The sequence below is a fragment of the Plecotus auritus genome (genome assembly GCF_963455305.1).
Source record: "Plecotus auritus genome assembly, chromosome: 8".
In the NCBI taxonomy this organism is placed as follows: Eukaryota; Metazoa; Chordata; class Mammalia; order Chiroptera; family Vespertilionidae; genus Plecotus; species Plecotus auritus.
Window position 1 is genome coordinate 167,600,600 of NC_137782.1, and position 25,792 is coordinate 167,626,391.

General features: G+C 42.0%; 1 protein-coding gene across 2 annotated transcripts in view; it reads left to right on the forward strand.

Annotated features, from left to right (window-relative positions):
• Positions 1–1,585: 1,585 nt before the first annotated feature.
• The window catches only part of LDAH (lipid droplet associated hydrolase), an 84,141-nt gene continuing 59,934 nt past the window's right edge, over positions 1,586–25,792 (forward strand). The window contains exons 1-4 of one of the 2 annotated variants that reach the window (XM_080683011.1): positions 1,586–1,673; positions 10,218–10,373; positions 18,331–18,474; positions 24,162–24,331. In XM_080683011.1, the coding sequence (XP_080539137.1) occupies positions 10,220–10,373; positions 18,331–18,474; positions 24,162–24,331 (468 nt within the window). In that variant the 5' untranslated portion in view covers positions 1,586–1,673; positions 10,218–10,219. The remainder of the gene's footprint in view (positions 1,674–10,217; positions 10,374–18,330; positions 18,475–24,161; positions 24,332–25,792) is intronic. The other variant, XM_080683012.1, reaches the window with a different exon arrangement.

Sequence of the window (25,792 nt, forward strand, 5' to 3'; positions counted from 1 at the left end):
CATCTTTCTGTGGACATTGCTAGGTCAATGAAATGCAGAGTCAGCCACGGAGTGCTTTCATGAGTCCCCAGATGCCCCTGAAATAGGTCAGCCTCTAGCCAATAGCCAAAATGTCTGAGAAACAATGTCTGGGCAACAATTATATGATTAAGCTTAGCAGTAGATTCTTCAGTCTCAGTGGAACTTTGTGATGTCTACAGCCCTGACCAACCAGCTTGGCTGCAACTGAGAAAGACTATAAGCTAGATCCTCCAGCTAGGCTGGACTCCCTAACATTGAACCCCCTTGGTTAAATTTTCTAGCAGAAGCTTATGTAATGGAATCAGAGGCATAAGTCACTTGAGACGACGCATCACAGATGCATATGCAAAGGATTGGAAGAGATGCTGCATTTGTGAACCACGTTCACTGGGATTTTTGCACACGCTGAACTGTGCATTAGTAAGGAGGGACAACACCTCAAACATCTGATAAAACGTAATCACTCATTTATTTTGTGTATTTGTCTATGTTTCCAGACTCTGTGATCACATATTAATTCTGACCTCCAGGGGTTGCTGTGAGGACTAAAACTGAGTTGATTCATGAAAAGTTCTTAACATAGTGGGTGGCTTTTTTCTAAATCCATGGTGTTGTGTATTATATTTAAAAAGTAAAACTGAAAAGGGAGAGAGGTGATGAAGAAAAGGACCAGTCTACTTCCAACAGCTGGTTGGATGGTGGTTCATATCACTGCGATGCTGAATGCAAAGGGAACAAGGCTTTCTTCTACCTGTAGGTGAGAGTCTTTGATGATTGGCTGATCTACCTGCCCACTTGCCCCGGCCCCCCTCCACCCCCCACCCCCCCGCCCAAAACTACGTCATATTCACTGCTGCACTTTCTGACCGATATATACCGATCACTTGCTATGTGCCAGATGCTGAGGATGCAACAGTTCACAAGACAAATAAGACCTTTGTCTTCATGGAGTCTGGGTGTCATAGGCTGGCTATAGTCACGCTAATAAAGTCAACTTCCCTGTGCAGGTGGGGAAGGAAAGAGAGGCCACCAGGAAAGGAGGAAAAGAACAATGGGCAGAGGAAACACCGAGGGAGAAATGGGGGAAACGGGAAGGGAAGCCGGAAGTATATTATGGATGACTGAAAGAAGAGGGGGGTGCTATTCAAATGAAAGGCAAGAGTAATCTTGAAAAGAAAAACCATTTAAAAAAGAAGAAAGAAAGGAAAAAAAAGAAAGAAAGAAAAGAAGGAAGGAAGGAAAGAAAGAAAGGAAGGAAGGAAGGAAGGAAGGAAGGAAGGAAGGAAGGGAAGGGAAGGGAAGGGAAGGGAAGGGAAGGGGAGAAAAGAAAAAGAAAAGAAAAGAAAAGAAAAGAAAAGAAAAGAAAAGAAAAGAAAAGAAAAGAAAAGAAAAGAAAAGAAAAGAAAAGAAAAGAAAAGAAAAGAAAAGAAAAGGGAAGAGTAAGTTCCAACACAGCGGCACCCTCCCGGCAGTCTCCCCACCATACAACCCCCACCCCCCACCCCCCCACCCAGCCCGGCGCGCGCGACCCGAAGGCTCCGCCCCCGGGAGCTGCGTGCGCCGCGGGGCTGTGACGTCAGAGGGCCAGGACTTCCGCCTGTGACGCCTTTCCGGACCGTCACGGCGGAGCCCGCTGCCTTGCAGGCGCACAGGTGAGGTTGAGCCTGCGCGCTGGGGTGACTTTGCTAGGGGAAGGCCGGCCGGGCGTGCCCTTCCTTCTCTGGCTCTTCGCAGAGGCCCTGCCGCCAGCGCTGCGACCGCCCGAGGTCCGGAGCCACGTTAGCCGGCACCCCCTCTGGCTGCTGGCCCAGCCGTCGCTCCTCTGAGCGCGGCCACTACCATCTGTATTACGTCCTGACCCAGCACTTACATGCATGTGGGGGGTCTTCTTGCGGCCCCTCTGGGGAGCAGGGGACAGGGAGCTGGGCACCTGCCCGGGAAGACGTGACTGAGAGCTGAGTTCTTTCCCCATGAAGCCTCTGACGAGCCCTGTGCCGGCCCTCTTGCTCCGCGGGGCTCCCTTTCCGCACTTGCCCATCCGCGGAGTCCTGGAGCGGCTGGTTGGAACTCAGGGTTCTGGGGAGGATCCGTCTCCTCCCCCTCATCGCTCCTACCGTTGTTTCACTAGGTCCCTTTGGAAATGGAGCACCGGGCCAGTCTCTGAACTTGACACTCCCTCACCACCTGTGTGCGGTTCAGCAGTAGTTGCTTTAATAACTCTCTCTATGGCGCCAAAGTCAAAACGGAGCTTGCTCCCTGGAATTCAGAGCGCAGCATATTGGGAACACATTGGGCTTTCTGCTGCCTCTACTCCTGTGGTGCATCTTGGTGTTCTACTGCAGTAGTCTGTGCCTCCGTTTTTCTCATCTGTGAATTGGGGGTACATTCGTACCCACTGGATAAGGTTTTATCAACAGATAATTCATCTAGCATCTAGAATTTATTAATTCTAGCATCTAATTTATTAATTGCAATAAATAAATGTGTTATTGGGGTTTAATAAGCATCCAAAGAATGAGCCCCCCCGCACACACTTCCCAGCTCTGTTGATACTTTCTGCAGCAGGCGTTTAGCGCTCACACTGCTTTTCATTTATCCTTCACACCTTCACTGTAAACTCTCACTCTGGGTTTTTATTTTTCTACGAAAGACAGGATGCAGCCATGGCCGATGTGGCTCAGTGGGTTGCGCAGGACTCCCTCCTGTGCACTGAAAGGTTGATGGTTTGATTCCCGGTCAGGGCACATGCTGGGTTGTGGGTTGATCCGCCCTAGGGGCAGGGTTATGAAGGAGGCAGCCAATCCATGTTTTGTTCTCATATCAATGTTTCTTTCTCTCTCTCTCTATCTCTCTCTCTCTCAAAAAAAAAAAAATCAATTTTAAAATCTTTAAAAAAAAAAAAAAAAGACAAGATGCAGATTGGGACACGTTATTCCTTGATCCACAGGCTTAGAAGAAGCAAAGAAGTTATGGGGAAAAAAATGTTTTCCCCTTTTTCAGGTAAAGATAATTCAGTAAATTCGTTGTGAGTGTAGTATGTGCTTTAGTTGTGATATTTCCTCAGCAGTGGTAATGAATTTTATATTCATCATATAAGCTTGTTCTTCTGACCCGGTTGCACAAGTTGGAGAAGAATTTTACTGGAGGTTAGTATGTTGTCATTGAACTGGCAAAGTTAGACAAAATGTAAAAGCTGTGAAATTACTAGTCCCACAACTACTTATTAAGCAGGAACAAGAGACCGTTTCATAGAATCTTGATGTGAAACGCATCATACCCATCCCCACTCTACAATATTACGCGATTTCTCAGATTCTGCAGTATTGCATACATTTCAGAGGAGTATGTGACTGCGAATTCCTACAGTAGGAGTCAGAAGATGGTTGAATTGATTGGGCCATTTTAAAGCTCTATAACCACAGACAATATATAATTTTTAACTTTCAATTTCTTATTCCATTGATTGTACTGCCTATTTGGAGAAGCTCCTGCTGTATGAGGATGATGAAGATGAGAAGGATGAGAATGTACTTCACAAATGAAAAAAACTACAGAAAAAGAAGGTGGTTTTGTTGCAGGCAGTGAGATTATCATCATGTCGGGATATAGCAAATGATTACGTCCTCTGACATAATTCTGGAGAAAGATGGGAGAGATGTTCTGTTTATGCATCTGTTTTATGGGTTGACTTCAGCTGTATGTTTTGAGGCATGTAGGCCTATGTGGTCAAATTCCCACTTTTTCTCTTTCATTCTACTTATGCAAATTGCAATAAAAAATGTGTTATTGGGGTTTTAAAAACGTTTGAAATTATGATGCACAGGAAAATGCAAAAAAAAAAAATCTACAAGGAGGTCCCCTTGTATAATTCAACTAACCTCCCTCAAAGAATGTGAGCTCATTCAGACACCTGGTTTCAAATTCTGATTCTACCACATTCTAATTTACCAGTGTGTGTCTTAGGCAGTGTCTTTCAATCAAGCTTTTCCTCACATGTTTTGTTGGGATAGAGATAATAGTATCCATCTCATAGGACTGTTGTCAGGGTTAAATGATACAATATTTATGTGTTTAGCACAGTGCCTATATGATAAAGTACTCTTAAAAATGTGAGTTCTCACTATTGCCTCAGTTCTCTTGCTCTTTTTAGACATTTATATTTTTTTTAATTTTTCATTACCAGCCCCTCCCTTTCTTAAAACATCCCCTCTGGGTTACATGACTTTATACACTGAGTGGCCAGATTATTATGATCTCTGAATGCATAATAATCTGGCCACTCAGTGTATACATATATATTAGAGGCCCGGTGCATGAATTCATGCATGGGTGGGGTCCGGCCTGCCTGGCCAGGGGGAGAGGACATGGGTGGTTGTTCAGCCTGCCTGCTGGTTGAACTCCTGGTCGAGGGGACAATTTGCATATTAGCCTTTTATATAGGATATACACTGAGTGGCCAGATTATTATGCGTTCAGAGATCATAATAATATGGCCACTCAGTGTATATCTTAGTTCATGCTCATTTCTAATGGTTTCTTTTCATTCTTTTGCTGCTGCTTTTTTTCTTGTCTGTGGGTATTCCTCCAAAATACAGCAGGAGCTGTTCAAGAAGCTTTTAAGTTCGGTGACTGGAGGAATAATGTTGCTCTGTATGGAAACAGGGACGTCAGGCTGTAGGGTTGGTAGGGTTGATTTTGAAGCAAGATGATTTTGATTTCGTTATTCACATCTTCTCTATTTTTTGCTGATATTTTTTCTTTGCTTATCCTGTCAGGAACTAAGAGGTGTGTTGCCGGAAGCCATTTCCAGCATGTCATAATTACAAGAGTTTCATCAAAAGGTTTGATGAAACTTGGGGGCTCAACAAGGGCTGAGTCACATATGTAATTACTTGTTGGAGTGGCTAAAGGGCACTTCGCCCACACCTGAATAGGATGATAGTTTGCTGCCAGACAGCTCAGGGCATCTTAATCTGCATGTTATTGCCTCCTGTTGGCCAAACTCCTGAACAGCTGTAGGCTCTTCCCCAATCTGACAATGCTTCTATAAGAAAATCTCCACCTTGCCTTAGGACAAATTGTGTTAATAAAAAACAGGGGTCCCTTGACAACGAGAATGAAGAACTAAGAACTCAATCTTTAGCTCCTTTAGCTGAAGCTCCTCTGACCCCCAATGCCTTTCAAAATTATCTTTCCTCTTTGGACTCCTACTTAATCTACGCACAGCCTTTCTCCAGATTGCTGAATCCTTTGTAATGCTGGAACAAGAACCCCGGCAGTGTGTTAAATCTTCCGCTATACATTATGGTTTCATATATTTCTCTTTTACTTCTGTCAGTTTTTAATTTGTGCCTTTGGAGGCTAAGGTATTTGGTGCATGTTCATCTATAATTGTTATGGTCTCCTGATGGATTGGCTTTCTGTCATTGTGAAGTGTCTCTGTTTATCTCTCGTATACTTCTTACTTTAAAGATTATGTTTTAAGTCTGATTTCAGTATAGCTACACCATCTGTCCTTTGATTAGTATTGGTATGGTATGGTATATTATTTTATATCCTTTCCCGTTATTTCCTTGTGTGTCCTTATTCTTTTTTTTTTTTTTAACCTCACCTGAGGATATTTTTCCATTAATTTTTAGAGAGAGTGGAAAAGTGAGGGAAAGACGGAGAGAAATATCAATGTGAGAGAAATACATTGATTGGTTGCCTCCTGCATGAGTTCCAAGCTGGGGAAGAGCCTGCAACCAAGGTACATGCCCTTGACCGGAATTGAACCCTGGACCCTTTGGCCACAGGCCAACACTCCATCCACTCAGCCAAACTGGCTAGGGCTGTCCTTATTCTTAATGTGTATCTTTTGTAAGTTACTTTATAAGCATATAGTTACTTGTTTTATTTTTATCTAATCTAGCCATCTTTACCTTTTTATATAATTAGCATAATTTGTCTATTTACATTTAACTTATTGCTGATATTTGTTATTTGTTATGCCTGTCAGTATTTTCTGATTTTTTTCTAATTTTTATATTATGTTTTCTATTTCCCCTTTTATCAACTTGTTATTACACATTCTGGTACAATTCTTTTAGTGGTTACTGTTTTTTTTAAACAGCTTCCCCCTCTCCCCCAATATATTCTCTGACTTTTCAGATGGTTCTCAATGGAAGGTTGTTTCAAAACAAGCTAGACTTTCCTTGTTAAAGCAAGATTAAACTTAATTTTAACGTATGCACATTTTAAACATCACAAACCCCTCTAATTAAAAAAAAACAACTCCCAGATTCACCTCTGTTATGTAACAAACATTACATATGTAGCGATCACCAGCATCTTCATGTTTGCTACAGGTTAAATTTCTAAAAAATGGAACTTGAAATAAAGCTTCCACTGCCATTTTTTGTATATATTTGTACTTTTTTTATTGTGTTTTGATAGCAATTACAAATTTTGTGTCTCTTCCCTGGGCCTTTAAAATTTTAATCTTCGCTTGTCCAGTCACTAAATATTTTGCAAGTAGGTTTAATACTAGTGCCAGGAATAGCACAAATTAATTTCCAGTCAAGGCTCAGACACATGCCAGGTGTCTGCTCTGCTCTAGAATGGATCAATAACACAGCCACACTTACACTTCAAAACATTACATGTCAAGTTTTTATCATTAGAAGAAGTTTCAGGAACTTTTGATTTGCCTTATATATATGATAAATAGCTCATTACCTCTCTTTCAAGTGTAATGTAGTTTAATTGAAAACTATGTGGCCATTGAAACACAAGTTTTAAAAAGCGTTTCTCATTTGTAGTTCTGATGTGAATGGGTAAAGCCGAGTAGCCAAAATGAAGTGCAGACAGTACTGCATGCTGAAGCGAAATAACTTCACTTTCACATGTTTTTGTTCATTTGTACAGCCTCATTGTTCTCATTGGCTGGCTTTATAATAAATAAATATTATAAATTTGAATCTCTAAAATGTATACTGATCGAAGTCTGTTTTTTCAGTTTTATTTGTTGCCTAGGTTTGTATAAGCTATAACTGAAAAAAAAATTATTTTACTAAATAACATTAGAAACCCAATCAGATAAGCATACGAAACCAATATCTAGGTATGTAAGGCTTGCGTAAGTTGTACAGATTGTATGCACACTTGGTTTTTATCCAGCCTGAGCCTTGCTGCTTATCACAAGTGGCTGAAGGTGGGGCCATCAGCCTTTATTAGCGTGTAATTAGAGCACTGTCCTCTGTTCACCTGACACTGGTTTGCAGGACTGAATTACCTGGGATTCTTGGGTAAGGAATAATCTGAATTCTCACACTCTGTTTTCATTTGCTTTTTTCTTTGGCTGTGTGGCATTCAGAAGCATAAGAGTGAAGTAAAATAAGATACTTAATAAATAAATACATTAACTCCATGTTTCTTAGTTATGTATTTAAAGTGTTTTAGAGTGTAGTTGCTTTTAGTTTGTTTTCTAATGTTTATAGACTGCGTTTAAATTTCATATCTACGTGATTTCTCATTAGTCTCGTGGCTAATCAAACTCCTAAGATGTCTTGGGCTTGAAGTTAAGCGTTTGTGAGTTGAATATGGTTAATAACTTTGATTCTCTCCAGGTGGAAGTATTAAGTTTGGTCAGTGCCTTTTCTGTCGATTTTCTAATTTAATACTGTGTATAACAGCTAAATCTATACTGGTTCTAACTTCATAAATTTCATAGGACCTTCATAATTATACTGTGTTTTGTAATAGTTTTAGAGTTTGGGTTACAGTGACATTTGTTAGTGAAGTAAAAATCAACCCATAAGAAAAGGTGAGTTGATACTTTATTTAGTCAGTCACTATATTTTGAATGGAGAGGAGTCCCCACTTTCTAAGTGAGAATTTTTTATATTCTAAGTTTTATTTGAGAAAACTTAATTTTGAACTTTTGGTTACACTTGGAGGTTGAAACATCAGTGGATTCTTAAGTCCACTAAAATGACAATAAAAGTAATAAAAGCGTAAATGAAGAAAATGGAAGAAGCAACATAACATCAGACTAGAAAAGTGAGATTTTAGAAATGTTAGAAAGCAGATGGATAAATTATAACCAATAATTTGTCTGTGATGGAAGGGCCACAGTCATAAACCTTGGGCGCAGGTGAGTGGAGGCAGGAGGTGGGTACAGAGAACTTTGGGGCGCTGCTGTGGAAACTGCCACAATGGGCATTCCTCTGCGGCCCCCTAGAGCACTGCTGGGCCAGGTCCAGGCGCTGCGGGGGACAGAGGTCAGGTGGCTCTTAGAAGGCCAGCTGGGCAGTGCCTCCAGCACGTGACTGTGGGCTGAGGAGAGGGTATGGGGAGCAGCCACCTGGTCTGGGGCACAAGCCTATTCCTTGGACTTGTGCTACTTTGCTGCTGCCTGAGTAGAGAGCTGGAGAGAGAAAGAATGTAGCAGGCGGCCAAATGCTGGAGAAAGCTATACCCTCCAGGCGCCACTAGAACATGTTTTCCTAACCTTGGTACTGTTGACCTTTGGGGCTAGATAATTCTTCGTTGGGGGACGCAGGCTGTCCTGTGCATTGTAGGATGTTTAGCAGCATCCCTGGCCTCTCCCCACTAGATGCCAGTAGCACACCCTCCCCTAGTTATGACAATGAAAACTATTTCCAGGTATTGCCATATGTCTTCTGGGGGCACAATAGTCTCCAATTGGAAACCACTGCGCTCGCGAGACTTGACAGCCTGAGAAGCAGAAGGGGACAGGGGAAGCAAGCGCTCCGTAAACCTGCTGGGAGATACATTGAAACCGGAAAATTAAAGCCCTTCCTCTGTCGTGTCTCTTCTGACAAAGCTTAACGTGATGTCAGCTGGCAGAGGAGAAGTATCTAAAAGGCCCAGATTCATTTTTCCAGAGAAGGCAATGAAGAGGGAATTTGGAGCTGAGGTAATATATTGATAACTGGCGCAAGGAGGGGAAGCATTCCAGAAGTAGCTGAGCAACAAAAGATTAGCAAAGTGCCGAAACCGGTTTGGCTCAGTGAATGGAGCGTCGGCCTGCGGACTGGGGGGTCCCGGGTTCGATTCCGGTCAAGGGCATGTACCTTGGTTGCGGGCACATCCCCAGTGGGGGGTGTGCAGGAGGCAGCTGATCGATGTTTCTCTCTCATCGATGTTTCTAGCTCTCTATCCCTCTCCCTTCCTCTCTGTAAAATATCAATAAAATATTTAAAAAAAAAAAGATTAGCAAAGTTACAGGAGCAGGAAAGCATGAGGACAAACTAGAATGCAAGGTCGGTGAAAAGTGGTCAGAGGAGAAAAAGCCCCAAGGGGCTGGGAATCTGGACTCTGGAGAACTTGGAATGAATGGAGGATAGCTGAGGAGGAGGATAGAAAGACCACTGAACGCCCGAGATGTGATCTAGTTGATGGACGCGGGGAAGGCAGAGCAGAGGAGGAGGATTGATGTAAATCACTGGGACTGCATTTTTCCACATACCTGGAGGATTCAGGAAATCGTTCATGGTGTTGTCTCATCCTCTTATTTTCCACCCACCCCATTTTATAATTTAATAACGTGGTGCTTGAAAAATGCATACAAATATGCTTACAGAATTCGGGGTGAGAATTCTGTAAGCATACAGAATTAATAGAGGAAAACAGATCCTCCAGGTCACTGACCCTCTTTACAATTCTACCTGGGAGGGTAAAAGGGCAAGCCACAACTCCCGTGGTTTCTCACCAGGTGAAGGCAGGGTTGTCTCGCTGGTAAAGCTCAGAGTTCTAAGAGAATGTCAGCGGAGGGAAAGTGGCAGCTGTCCATGGCTATTGTCAGTTTAGACCAGCAGTCGCCAACCGGTGGTCCGAGGACCACTGGTGGTCCGTGGGGTCCGAAAGGTTGGTGACCGCTGGTTTAGACTGGAGAGGAGAATTGTACGAAAGGCTAATCTGATTTTGATCCACACTCCTCTGTAGTAGTATTTCATCAAGGACTTGTCTCCCTGCTTCTTTCTAGTCTTGTGGTGTTTGCTTCATTCATATATTTATGCAGTTCTATAATCCATAGTAGCTGAGTAGTCATCTATCTCCTCTATCTCCCATATCTCCTTGGGGCATTCCTTCTAGGTATGTTGAAATTTGCCATTTTTATTCTTGAATATTGTCTTTGGCGTCAGGTTTTACATTTTAGTGACTCTTGCTATTGTTTTTCTTCCCGTGTTTAGAAATGAACTCAGAAATCAAGGAAGAAATTCCTGTGCATGAGGAATTCACTTTATGTTGTGGAGTTGAAACCCAGGTTCTAAAATGTGGGCCCTGGACTGACCTCTTTAATGATCAAAGTGCCAACAGGCCCAAGCTGCTCATTTTCATTATTCCTGGTAAGTTTAAAAATCTGGATGAGGAGACTGTATAGATACTTATAACTACTTCTGATCTCAAAGAGAATTTGGTACATATGAAAAGGCTTATGGAAGGAAATAAAAATCATTCAAATCATTGATAACAACCACCCTTAGTAGTTGGGTGGCTGAGCTTTTTTTTCCTTCTATGCATTTTTTATATAATTTACGTTATTTGTTATATAGATATCACAATTGTAAGTATACACACACCTAATTTTGGAATGTTTTCACATTTTACAATTTTTAGAATAATTAGAACTTTGTCAAATATTTTTTCAAAGTTTTCTAACTAACTTTTTTGTCTCGTTTCAAGATGATTATGAGTTTAGTGTAGAATGTTTACTTATTCTGGGACTTGGCAACTGTGTCATTTGTGACTTTTTCGATCACTGTCAATAGAATATAAGGGGTGGATACTTGATTGTAGGTATTCAAGGCACTTTTTGAATTGTAAGTGAATTGAAAAATAAATAAACAAACATACACACAAAAATAAATAAACAAACATACACACACACACACACACACACACTAGAGGCCCAGTGCACAAATTCGTGCATTTTGAAAGGAAATTAATTAGAATAAATATTTTACTATTGCTATTCGCCCTTTCTCTATAATAGAAGCATCAACCAAATTCACGATCGACAATGACAGATGGAAACACATGTGTGCAATGGGCGCCAGTGAGAGCTTTATATATATAGATAAACTTGCTTAATTAGTCCTGCTTTCTGATTTAGCTAAACGTTTTCCAGCCCCGTGAAGCACCCCAACTTCTCTTTCAGGTAATTGTCAGCAACACAGCAGTAAATATCAACAGGAAGCAGATTATTATTGTAGATCACGCAGGGAGAACAAAGGGTGAAATATTTAACTGGAGCAGTGTTTGACTATATTCTGTGCAGTGAGAAAACCTGGAGTCATTTTCAAGTTCCACCATTTCTTACTTCTTTTCAGTAGGGTCAAGTTTCTAAACTTTCTAAATCTCCATTTTTCAGCTAATGAAAAGAAAATAGGATTCTACCGAGTCTCCTATCTACCTACTCTAGGACTTCTGTGAGGATCAAATGAGATGAGGCACGTGAAAATGCTTCACAGACATTTGGTTACAGTGTGAAATGTTTGCACCTGGCTATAAAGCAAGTCATGTTCCTGGGCTGAAGAAACTCCAAGCAGGCTAGTCGCTAGGGAGAGGAAGCCAGGCATTGTTACGTGACGTCATTACCCGGCGCCTGCAGCCATCATTTCTGGGCTGGGCTGGGCTGTGGGCTGCATTTTATGCCATGGGGTCTTGGCAGCGTTGGTTGCGATTTGGTGGGGTGTCGCTCCGGGGTGGTGGTGGGGCCTGTGTCCCACTTGGGGGAAGCTGAGTATTGCTTTGTGGGTGCCAGGTCTGTGGTGCCATTTCTTTGTAAATAGCCAGTGTACTTCACGGCAGCTCCTGCGTTGAGCTTCTGCCCCCTGGTGGTCAGTGTGCATCATAGTGACTAGTCATATGGTCAGAGGGACACTTAGCATATTAGCCTTTTATATATATATAGATATGTCTATCTCATCCTTAAAGATTGAAAATGAAACTGTAAATATGTTATAGCTTATTATATTGTATCAATCATATTATACTAATGGCCTGGTGCATGAAATTCGTGCACATTAAAAGGGGATTAATTAGAAGAAATAATTTAATATTGCTATTTGCCCTTTCTCTATAATAAAGGTGAGGTTGGTTACTGCCATGGAGCAGGGGGAAGGGAGTCTTCGAAACAGTTCCTGCCCCCTGACCTCTGTTTTTTTCTGTTAATTAAGAGTTGAGACCCTGGCCGGGCAGCACAGTTGGTTAGAGCATTGTCTCAATATGCTCTCAAAGCTGTGGGTTTGATCCCCATCAGAGCACATACAAGAATCAACCAATGAATGCATAAATCTGTAGAACAAGTTGAGGCTTCTCTCTCTCTCTCCCTCTCACTTCCTCTCTCTCTAAAATAAATAAGAGTTGAGGTGGCCCTGACTGGTTTGGCTCAGTGGATAGAGCATTGGCCTGCGGACTGAAGGGTCCCAGGTTCAGTACTGGTCAAGGGCATGTGCCTTGGTTGCGGGCGCATCCCCAGTGGGAGTGTGCAGGAGGCAGCTGATGGATGTTTCTCTCTCATCGATGTTTCTGGCTCTCTATCTCTCTTTTTTCCTCTCTGTAAAAAATCAATAAAATATATATATTTTTAAAAAGAGTTGAGGTGATCTGTTGATAATAAGGATGGCATAGAGTGGGTTGGGGCTTTGAGGAAAGTGGTCAGCATTGGAAATAGCAGATATGCAGGATGAAAGGAATTATCGACTAAAAACAAGTAGAAAAAATTTGAGCAGCGTTGTGACCGAATAGCATGTGTATTGGGAGTGAGGTCTAAAAGGGAAGAAGGTGAAGCTGGTGAAGTAGCATGCTTTGGATATTAACCACTTCTGGGTAATGAAAAGTTCTAGGCCTGTGCTTCTTAAACTTGGTGTCAAGACCAGCGGCATCATCCTCAAACTTGTTAGAAATGCAGGTTCTTGGCCCCCGTCCCAGATTTTCTGAACCAGAAACTCAGGGTGGGGCAAGCTGTGTTTAACCAGCCTAGCAGGGGACTGAGATGACTTTCAGAATTATTTCAATTCTGGGACAAAGGTGTTGGCTCGGCCAGTCCACCCAGATTTTGAAATCATCTTGGTCATGGACTGGCAAGTGAAACTGCCGGTTAAGGGTCAAGTCTTGCAGGGAATGTGTGAGAATGACTAAAGAGTTGATAGATGGAAGTAGATGGCTCCCGTCTCTTGGAGGAGGCGAGGTTGTTATAAGGTGAACTGGTAAGTGGAACAGACAGCTCGCTCCACTTGCCACTCAGAGGTATTCATCACTCACTCATGTGTACTAGGTGCTAGGAATACTGTGTTGCAAGAGCCTTTGCTCTCAGTGAGGTGTAGGTGTTGGAGAACAGTGAAGGAAGGGAGTCCCTCATAGGGAAGAGCCAGGGTTAGGATCGGAGAAAGGGAAGCTGACATGGTGGTTTTGCAGTCTCATTATTTTACAGTGCTTTGACATTCTCAGGTCACAGTTAGTGTCCTCGCGTTCTTTTATGTTTGCCCTTCTATTCTCGTTGCTGCCCTTGGCCCTTTTCCTTGGCGTTCATGGGAGCTACCGGCTGGTACTGCTCAGCGGTTTGTGGGGTTCAGAATTGTTTTGGGAGGGTTGGGGAGGCTAGTCTCTTTATACTTTGGGGAAATTTCGGATGACAGTATTTCAAGGTTCGTTAAACCATTATAGACATCATGTTTAATCCATTTCTGAATAGACTGGCATAACATTTCATTTTAAATTACTTTGCTTTTGCAGCTAGCAAAATTAATCCATCACTTTTAAATTAGCAACGTTAATGAGGAGTGAATCCACACTGAAGAACTTTTCATTTAGTTTCATCTTTTCCAGTGAACCTTTGTTGCAGAATTTCTGTTAAGTAGTACTATCCTTGGACTTTAATGAGCAAAGGAAGGCAATGTGAGAACCCGCTGTAGGATGTATTGGATCATAATTACAAATCTCAGGTGGGGATAATAGAACCATGTGACAGGTCTTGTGTTGTGAGTGCACCGACTAGAGATGGAGCAGAAGGCTTCTAAGGACAAGCCCAGCATTCTGTCCATGTGACAACCTTCCATAGAGATGCTACGCCACATTGACTGGGAACATGGAAGCTAGTCCCCTGCGGGACTGACTGGAAGGCATTAAGTGTACATGCCATGTTGAGTAGTTACGAGGTTACTACGAGGGGTCACCACAGCTCTGCTAGACATTGCTCAGAGCTGGCTAGCGTTTGACTGTGTGTGTGCTCACGCATGTGTTTATAACACATTTCGATACCCTTTGATAAAATGTCTTACTTGTATTACTGTATTGGAATGTTTTCAAACATCCCTACACCTGGAGTTTTATATATATATATATATATATATATATATATATATATATATATATATATATATATATATACAGACATATATCTGATGATTTTGGTTGTATAAACAAGACCCTTTTAATTTGCTTTGTGGTTTCCTAGCCAGGAAGTTTAGTTCATGGTTCATAAAGTGTAACATAAGCCATAATGTTTAAGTGCTGAAGTATGCAATGGCATTTAAACAGTTTGCCTTACATTGTCCACCTCTGTTAGAAGTTGGATCGTCATGTTCCCGGCGCTGTGGACTCTCTGTTTCTTTAAGAGCCCAGCTCTTTATTTGTTCAGGGCCTTTGCACCTGTTCTTCTCCCATCCTTACAGGATCCATTTCCATCTTTCGGGTCTTAGCTAAATGCCACCTTCTGGGACATTTTTCTCAGGCCTCCCTAATCTCTCTCCTTCTCTATCACATGATCCGATTTCTTTTTCTTAAATATACTTTTATTGATTTCAAAGAGGAAGGGAGAGAAAACGGGAGATATAAACATCAATGATGAGAGAGAATCATTGATCAGCTACGCACTGGGGATAGAGCCCGCAACCTGGACATGTGCCCTGACTGGGAATGTATCATGACCTCCTGGTTCATAAGTCGATGCTCCACCACTGAGCCACACCAGCTAGGCAATCCCATTTCTTTCATAGGATTGAGTTATCACACTCTTATTGACTTATTTAGTTATGTGTATGTATTCTCCTACGAAAATGTGAATTACAAAGAGGCCCTTCTCTATCTTGTGCCTAACACAGTGACTTCCACATAGTAAGTGGTCAATAAGTCATTGGTAACTAAAAGAATATTGTTTTATAGCAGCTCCATTATTTGATGCTCATGGTTTTATATGTCCTGTCATGGTAACTATTGCATCTAAATTATGTAGTTGTTATCTTTGGATTCTCCTTAATGTTAGACCAGTTTTAACATGCCAACAGCTTAAATTTACAGAATGTTACATGTCTAACTTATTCAATAGAAGTTTTTTAAAGTATAATAATTATGATAATAGTAGCTACCATTTATTTAGCAACTACTATGTGCCTGGTATTGTGCAAGTGGCTGTCCATTTATTATTCCTGATGATAATGCCAACTACTTTATAGAGCTGTAAGATTAAGTAAAACAGGGTATGTAAAAGATCCTTGACCAGTTAACTTACGTTCTTTTCTAAATTCAGTATTAATGCTTTCTTTTGCATGTTCTTTCAGTCATCAAATATTATTGACCACATATCATCTGTGTGACCTTGGGCAAGTTACTTAACCTCTCTGTACTTCAGTTTCTTTATCCATAAAATGGAAATAATGGTAGTACCTCATGTGAGGACAATGAGTTAATATATGTAAAGCACTTAAGTACTGCGTGTCGTGTAATAAGTTATAGCATTTTAAAATGTTAAATATTTTCTGGCCATATGAAGAAAACTATAGAACTTTGCTGAGAAACATAAGACATTTGAATATGAAACATAACACATTCTGAGGTTATAATCAGTAATGTAAAAATATATCAAATCTTTCTAAATTCATGTATAAATGAGATGAAATTTCAATCTGAATTCCAGAGAGCTATTTTAAAATTGAAACTCATGAAAATAATTCCAAAGGTTAGGGGACCAGCCTAGAAAATTTAGGAAAAAAAAATAAAGAGAAGGGATTTGCTGTACCTTCAAAACACAATGCAGTAATTGAGACAGTCTGGTGCTGGCAGAGGAGAAAAGGAAAAAAATAAGTGGAATTTATTTGGAATCAGAATTAGCAAGCTAGTGTAAGAATTCATAATTGGATCGGAAGACATTTCAAATCAAGGCAGAAAGGATGGATTATATAATAAATGGACTTGGGACACTTGGCTAATCACTTGGAAAGAAGTTGGATTGCTACTTTGTACTTTATACTAAAAAAATATCCCACACTCACTGAAGATTTAAATATAAAACATGGCCCTAGCTGATTTGGCTCAGGGGATAGAGCATCAGCCTATGGGCTGAAGGGTTCCCGGTTTGATTCCAGTCAAGGTCACATGCCTGGGCTGTCGGTTCGATCCCCAGTAGGGGGCGGTGCAGGGGACATCATTGATGTTTCTGTCTCTCCCTCTCGCTTCCTCTCTGAAATAAATAAAAATATATTGAAAAATAATAATAAAACATGAAACAGTGTCGTCCACATCCACCATACTGGGAGAGCCCCATCCTGATACACCCTCCACCCTTCTTCCTCTCTAGCTGCACGGTGGCCAGTCAGCTGAGCACAGAGCATATTGTTGCCCCTGAGGATGTTTTCACCTATTTAGCAAAGATGGTACCAACACCATCACAAAAAGGAATTTGGAACTAGACTGTGACAGAAACAAAATAGCAGTATGGATGATAAGGCCATCATCCATTGCCATCATGGCTAGACTGATGAAAAGTATGAATAGCTAACATTTGTCCAGCACTTATGTATTGAGCAGTGTGTAAGTGCTTTACCTGCATTAATTCACTTAGTTCTCACATGAGATAGTATGATGATTATTCTCATTTTATGGACAAGGAAACCAGGGCCCAGGGTGGTTTAATAACTTGCCAAAGGTCAGACACTTAGTAAGTGGCAAAGCCAGGATTCCAGCCCAGGAGTCTGTGCCCTAATCCACTTTGCTGCGTTAGCTATCTAGGAAACTAAAAGATACAGACAATGAAGAAGAAATCAGTGCAGCAAAACCATGTCATGTGAGTGCCAAGAGGAGAAAACCTAACAGGAGAAATACATTTATTGGAGAACTAGATATTGATGGAAATGGACTAGTACCTATCAAGACATAAGGATGACGATCCCAAGGTGAAAACGCCATTTTACTGTCTTTTCTCCCTAAAGATGTGTCAGATTGACTCTTTTTAAAAGACCATTTATTTGTTCTTTCTCTGTAGCAAACCCACGTCAAAAATACCTCTTTACATACACAAGAAAAATCCACTTGTATTACTTGATGGTCTTCTCCCCAAAAGATCAAACTATATATCTGTTTACAATATAAATACTTGTGATAAATAACAAGGAAACACTTAGTAGCCTCCTTAAAGTTCTCTTTGTGAATGATTCTTATCACTAACTTGTTTTCATGCAGCTTGGCAACTGTGCAAAGTCAAATCTTGAAGGGGCTCACAGGCAGCGCCCAGGGGTGGGCAAACTTTTTGACTCGAGGGCCACAGTGGGTTCTTAAACTGGACCAGAGGGCCGGAACAAAAGCATGGATGGAGTGTTTGTGTGAACTAATATAAATTCAAAGTAAAGGAGCGGAGGGAAGAGCAAGAGAACCCTCCGCTCTTTCGGCTCCGCGGGCCGGATAGAACAGCCGAATGGGCCGGATCCGGCCCGCGGGCTGTAGTTTGCCCACGGCTGGTTTAGACCATGTGGATGGCAAGGGGAAGCCACTGAAAGGTGGTTAAGTAGGGAACTGCTATGGTTTGACCTGAGGGTTGAAGATATCTCTCTGGGTACTCTGAAGAGTGGACTTCAAGTGGACAAGATAGAAGACCCACTTAGAAGGATGTCCAGGAAACCCAGCTGAAAGTGATAATAAGAACAGAGAGAAGTGGACAAAGTTGAAATGTATTTTGGAAGCCAAGTTGACAGGACGTACTGGTGAACTGGGTGTGAAAAACAAGGAGAAACCAAGAATGACTCCTGGTGTTAGGACTTGAGTATTTGGCTTATGATTGGTGGTTTCTTTTATTAAGTTGAGGCATGGGGAGGAAGAATTGATGTGAAACAGTTGGGAGAACAAAGCAGGGGCAGATATTGTCTAAGTGATCATTCCCAGACTTAAAGTATAAAGGATATTAAAACTGACATGTATGTGTAAATGTTACCGGATTTGTTGAAGAGAAAAAAAATCCTTTTCCATTCTGCACATCATCTTAGGTGAGTGTTACCGCTTTGGTTAATCTAAGGCCTACGCTTCTTTTCTCAGGTAACCCAGGGTTTTCTGCCTTCTATGTGCCATTTGCAAAGGCTTTATACTCTTCAGTAAACAGACGCTTCCCCGTTTGGATTATCAGTCATGCTGGGCATGTTCTGGCCCCCAAAGACAAGAAGATTCTTGCAGCTTCGGACGGTATGTCTTTATCAACATGTGCTTTCCTTTACAGTGTGGGAGAGCCCGCTAAGGTTAAGAGTTACACCAGTGGAGACCTCTGCCTGTGGCATTGGGCCCAGGATACCGCATTTTGGTAATTTTAGGGTTTTTAGAGTCATTTTCATTGTTCTACAGGTAATTTTCTGTAAAAATCTGGGCAGATTAAACAATTTGTCTAGGACTCCTCTATTTACCAACTAGTAATCAGCCATATATTGGCTGAGCATGTACTGCATTTCCAAAGTGGTACTAAGAGGAATGGTGGAGAAAAATTATTGTAAACCATACACCATGCTCCTCAGCATTGGTCCTTACTCTAAAGAAGCTCTGACTGGCACTTAGAGAGAATAAATGATAAACAGGCCTGCTGATCGCCTGGGGACTTAGGGCGTAAACAAAGGAGAGACCGCGCATTGGTTTCAAAAGACTTGGTGGGGTAGGGACCTCATGGGTGGGGTGGCCTGGTTCTTTGTCTGCTCTTTGCTGGTCGCTGTGACATACAGCTGGCTGTATGTTTATTCAAGATGAGTGTCTTTGGAAATGGAGGCCTCCTTAATCAAAGCCTCAATGCCAGACTCTCACCTGCTCTATGTGAAGTGATGGATGTATCAATCAACTGGATTGTGATAATCATTTCACAATGTATATGTTTATTAAGTCATCACACTGTGCGCCTTTAAAAGTAATCACATGTATAACCTAAATATGTGTGATGGGTATTTTTCAATCATACTTCAGGAAAGCTGGAAAAAGAGAAAAAAGTAGTTGTAGTAAGTGGACACTGGGTACATGGGGGTTTATTATACTACTCTTAGTACTTTTGTGTATGTTGGAAAGTTTCCACTGTTGAAAAAAATAGTTTTTAAGAAATAAAAGAGAATCCTGGAATCTTAGACCCAAAAGTGTCTCCATCAGATCCCACCTTGAACCCTTATTTTTCAAGGACGGAAAGACCCAGCAGAACTAAGTGGGCTGCTAGTGAGTAAGCAGGACCTCAGCAGGAAGCCAGCACTTCAGTATTCAGTTCAGCGAGTGCTGCTGGTGGGTCACCCTGATACACCCCAGCGAGTGCTGGGTACTCATGAGGCCGAGTGGTCAGGCTTAGTGCTCTGAGCTGATTTCTAGATCACACCTTCCACGGTCGCAGGTTATACCCTCTAGTCTGTGACCCTTTTCCTGCTGTGACAGGATAAATGGAGTGTAGATGAAACAAGGAACTCATTGCAAATGCTTGCCTAAACACTCTCCTATGTGCCTCTTTCCTAGTGTCTTTTTCTCTCTGTATACATGTATGTGCCCGTGTATGTATGTATCCCTCTAGGAATATAGCCTACTTAAGAGATGTTTACACTTTGCTTAAAGACGAGGGCATACTTTGAAATGTAGGTAGACATTGATTACCTAGCAGTGGGTGATTCTAAGTTCAGTAGTGACATGAATCTGAATATTTCAGTTATTGCCTTGATTAAAAACATCTATTTCAACAACCCAGTATTGAAGTGTGACTGAAAGTGAATAAAATGTACAGTAAATACTTGCTCTGCTATGAAATATTGTAAAAGATACATTTTTATTGTCTTAAGTTACTTTTTCATATATGCCCACGGACAGTTTTAGGTTCAATAAAGCAAACATTCTAGCAGAACACGAATAGCAACTTGGGAAGCTGAAAATGATTCTTGAAGGGCAACCCTAGATCCGGGGCTCCCAGATGTGGGCATGGGACAAAATCCCAGAAGGTGGTTTATTAAAACAGATTACAGGGCGCTACCCCCTGAGGGTCCTTTCAGTTGATGTGGGTGGGGGGTAGGACCTGAGAATTTGCATTTCTAACAAGTTCCCAGGAGATGTGGATGCTGCTGGTCCTGGGACCACGTTTTCAGAGCCACTGCCATAGACCTTCACCAGTAAACGCTGGTGCGGAAAACCGGGAGAAGCTACCTGGTACCTGCCTGAATTTCTGGGAAATGCCTTTAATTCGTGTTTTGAATTGATGTCTCGTTATTTATAACTTTAGTTTGAGTATGCTTATTGCTTAGGCTGCTTGTGTACTATTGAGGTAATGACTTAGTAATTAAAGCTTGGGTCCTTTGCTACCTAATGAGAACAGTGCCATCTAGAGGCATTAGCCCAACGGGCCACCGCAGGGCCAAGGAAGCTGTGGTTTCTAGAGGGGGTGAAAGGGTAACTCATCACATCAAGGCTTTATGGACAACCTACTAGGTTATTATGTGTGGAGCCGCAGAGGTCTACAAAGGAGTGGAAGTGCCGCCTTTCAGGTTAGTGACAGTCCATCGTGCTCTGAGTAGCCCCAAAGTTCTGGGACGGGCAGGCGGAGCTCCGGGCCTCCCTAGTACCCCCATTCATTCTTTCATCTGTTTTACATGTTGGAGGTTATGCTTGCGAATGCATGCTAGAGTACATTGCTTTGGATAGTCAGGACAGATATATTATTCGTCATCCAAGATTATTATTCTAAAGTACAGGTTTTCTGACGTGCAAACTATGGTGTGAAATATATGTAATCATTGAGAGAAAGGACATAAGCTATAACCACACATCAAGTGTTAAAAGTATGTTTTGCTTCATATTAGCACATGTTAGAATTATGAACAGTTGGAAATAATATTCTCGCTGCACCACATTATCACGCTCATAAATTGAGTATAATTGGGAGAACAGATGTTCACCAATGTCAGAAGGGGGTGACTCAGAAAAAGAGTGTGAAAAGAAAATTTGAGGAATTAGAAGTATAAGCTCTTTCTGGCTTTGATTTACTGTAGAGTCAGCTTCCTTGATGGCAGATTCATTATCAACTATTTGAAGTCATTTGTTCAAAAAGTATAACATAAAAGCTGGAAATCATAGTGGTTTAGTTTCAGCTGATAAAACATTATCTAAAAAAGTTACACAGTCTTTCAACTAATGATGAACCCGGGTCGTGCTTATCCAAAGAAACACTAAACCGCCCCAGTTCCAGTCCTCAAACCTGAAAGAGAGAGAGCAAACCCAGTAGGGCTTTCTTCTCTCTTGCCAGGACTGTGATTTGCAGAAGGACTTGGAGGTAAAGTGGAATGACTAGATGAGCCCGAGGCAGAGACAATCAAGTCTCAGGGGCTCACAGTCACTAAAAATAAACAAGGAGGTCTCTAAGTAGGTGGGAGGAGTTAACAAGCAAATGGTTGGAGCCTCAGGGAAGACAGAAGGAGGAAGCACAGCAGGACTAGGAGCAATGACTGTAAGGTCATGTGACACTGGCCAGCTCACTGTCCCTCCAGTCCCAATCCTTAGACATCTCCTCACTGCTCACACTGTGGGGTCCACACTCCTTGGTGATGTTCAGTGTCCTCCTTGATCCAGTCTCTGCCTTCCTCTCTAACCTTATTTGTTCTGCCTCTCCCTATAACCACAGACAGCCATGGACATCACAGCTGAATCCAAAATTACACCTAGCACTTTTATGCCTTTTGCTCTTATTATTTGCTAAGTCTATAATATGTTCTCCTTGCTGAATCAATCCATCTCTCACTATCGTTCTCTCTCTTCCCACCTCCCCCCCAGCCCACCCCCATCATTTCCCCCATTGAAATTCCAGATCATTGATTTTAGTCAAGTGGAAAGCATCATTTGATTACCCTGTCTTTCACCATCTGTTTGGAGAATAATAATTAAAAACTATTCTATAAGACATGTTTGGAGTTTACTAAGCTTTTTGAGTAAGGTGTCGGTTTTGAGTATAGGTTTTAGATCCAAATGCTCAAGAAATTAAGGACATCTATGGACTCTGTGGTCAAGTAGAACATGCCTCTCTGTGTGGCATGCCTTGAAGGCTAACAGAATCCCACCGATGTTGAGGTACGAGGAGGTTACAGAATACTTAGGCAGTCGAGGCCTAAACGGTCAGAGTGTACTTTCTCATCAGCTTAGAAAACTCCAGGCACAGTTGTGAAAGGAAGATCTTTGCTCCGGTGACTTCAGGAAGCGCGGAGAACTGGAGACAGCGCTCATCCTCTGCCTCCGTGGCTAGCACGAACCTAGCTAAGTCCTTGGGCACTTTTGTACTCCGTTGGGAGTAATGAAGAAGTGAATGGTGGTTTCCCTATAAAATTAATGTAGGATAGCTAGGAGTGGCATGTCAGAGCATTCTTAATTTTAAACTTTTATTTCGAGAAAGTCTTTTGAACTAGAGAGAAGTACAAGCAATTGTATAACAATCTAAGATTCTGTTATACACTACTCTTTAGAGAGTTAACACTGCCTTAATTACCTATTTTTGTTCATTAAATAAATAATACTTACCCTGTGCTAGTCACAGAGGACATAGAGGTGAAGAGATGGACCTTGCCTTCAAGGAGCTCACAGCCTAAGAGAGGAAATAGACAGGCACCCGTACAGCTGTGGAAAGGACTATCGTCAGAATGGAGTACTGGTTAACCGCAAAGGAAGGCTCATTTCTTCTTCTTGAAGATTAGCTAGATAAAGTTTTAATTAGTCTTGAAGGATCTAGAGGACGGTTCATTTGTGAGAGGAAGAGAGGCTATTTCAGGTCAGGACTGTGCTGGTTAAAAGAAACAGCTTACAGCATTTCCACAGTCTGAGTTCTTCAGGCAAACAGATTATTTAAAAAAAAAAAAAAATGGCCAAAACCGTTTTGGCTCAGTGGATAGAGCGTCGGCCTGTGGACTGAGGGGTCCCGGGTTCGATTCCGGTCAAGGGCACGTAACGGTTGCGGGCACATCCCCAGTGGGGGGTGTGCAGGAGGCAGCTGATCGATGTTTCTCTCTCATCGATGTTTCTGACTCTCTATCCCTCTTCCTTCCTCTCTGTAAAAAATCAATAAAATATATAAAAAAAAAAAAATGAAGCATGTCATGGGGTTTCTTCGTTGTTTATTGAGAATATAAATTAGCCTAACCAGTGTTTCTCAGCATGTGGCCCTAGGACCAGCCACTTCAACATCTCCTGGAAACTCATAAATGCAGATTCCCAGACTCTGGCCCAGACCCGTTGGACCAGGGACTCTGTGGTGGGGCCCAGCAGTCAATGTTATAACAAATCCTGCAGAGGGTTCTTCTGAGATCCATGGGCCTAAACTAATAATAGTTTAGGGATATTTGAATATTTATGGAATAGTCATGGAATATTTGAATAGTCTTGGAATATTTGAAAATTCGTGGGCCGTGAGGAGACAGAGACCTGGGTTTGAGTCTCCCCCTCTTACTCAATAAGTATGTGTCTGTCATTCTATCACCTGATGTTGGTGAGCTTCTGTAAAATGAACATACTGATACTTCCTATCCAGGGTTGTTGTTGAGGTAATCTAAGTAGTGCCTAACGCAGGGGTGGGCAAACTTTTTGACTCGAGGGCCACAATGGGTTCTTAAACTGGACCGGAGGGCCGGAACAAAAGCATGGATGGAGTGTTTGTGTGAACTAATATAAATTCAAAGTAAAGGAGCGGAGGGGAGAGCAAGAGAACTGGATAGAACAGCCGGATCCGGCCCGCGGGCCGTAGTTTGCCCACGGCTGGCCTAACGTGCTAGCTAGCACACTGTAGGCTTTACGTAATTGGTAATTACTATTACTATTACTGTTACTTTAAAAATATTTTCCCAGTGAATTTATTACTTATTGAATAAAAAACATGCTTATATTTTTGGTTTTAGATCCAAATGCTCAAGAAATTAAGGACATCTATGGACTCCGTGGTCAAGTAGAACATAAGGTAGCTTTCCTGAGAACTCATGTGCCAAAGGAAACCAAGCTGGTGGTCATCGGCCATTCAATAGGCAGCTATATTGCCCTTCAGATTTTGAAGCACGCGCCTGAGCTCCCAGTAAGTGTGCCCAGGAGGCGGCTGTAGGCGCCCAGTTGTGCACTTGCACAGATCCCCTCAGCTTTCCTTTGTCCTGTGTCTCTTGTTTAATTGACAAATGGAACAGATAGAGGATACTTGGCAGCTGCCTTTATCCTTTTCCCATATTACTGTGGGCCTGTGGAAGTGTATGTTCATGCAATTTCCATGTTTGAAAAAATAATGCTGAAGGAGGTAGGAATTTTCCAACCGAATGCCTTTTAATCTAGGGTTATTGGAGTTTTTGAGTTGCGTGTAACTTGTTTTCTTTTATGAAAGAATATTTAAGAGCGGTCACTAGGTAAGACTTAGACAAGAATCTATCTTTATTTGGGAGAGTATTTTGCAAATGTTCATGCCTCTTTATAAAAGGAAGAAAATGTATCATCATCATTGATAGGAAAACAGCTGTCTTTATTTATTTAGGCCTAAGTATGAACTCTTTCAGTTCTATAGGTTGGCAGGCTTTTTGAGACACTCATTGATTCATTCATCCATCCATTCATTCATTCATTCATTCATTCATTCATAAATACTTACTAGGTGCCACTATGTGCCAGAGACACTGGAGACACAACGACCTATTGAAAGTACTCAGGAAAGGGTGAACTACAAGAGACTTCAAAACAAAACTTCATACTTTCACTAACACATACCATTGAAATAACCCATTGAATGGATGCAATTCACAACATAAATTATTTCTTCATTCAACAAACATCTTCTATAATAATAAAAGCGTAATATGCTAATTAGACCGGATGTCCTTCCGGACGAAGCAGGGGTTGCGAGGGAAGCCCGGGTCCCGGGTATCTGCTGGCGGCCAGAGGGAAGCCTGGGTCCCAAGTGCCAGAGGGACACCTGGGTCCCGGGTGCCAGAGGGAAGCTGGTGCCGGCATCCCATCCGGGAGAAGGAAGGCCTACTCTTGCACGAATTTCGTGCATCGGACCTCTAGTATTAAATACTTGCCATATATCAAGCCTTGTGCTGTGGTTTGAGAACTTCCCAATGAAGGAGGCAGTCTTTGAGGTAAGAGAGTCTGAAGTCTGAAGGAGGAGACAGACTAAACCATGGGTGTGATAACCGCTCAGTAACTGCAGGGTGTCTGGGAGCATGAGTGCCATTGAACCTGGTCATCAGGAGGCCAGGTAGGAAGTGGTTCCTTCCTTTTGCATGGCGTCTGTTCTCTTCTGTGCCTCCTGACCCTCCTCTGTGTCAGGAGGTTACCATCTTTACAAGCCCTGCCACCGAGTGGTTCTCTTGGCACAATTGCTGTGAGCCCTGGCACCACACCGAAGTTCGGCTATATCCACAGATACTTGCTTTGTCATCTTTTGTCAGTGTGACTTTGGACAATTTATTGAGTCTCTCTGTACCTCTGTTCTTCATCTGTAACATGGGGGTAATGTGTTCATTAAAGGATATTTTGAGGAATGATATAA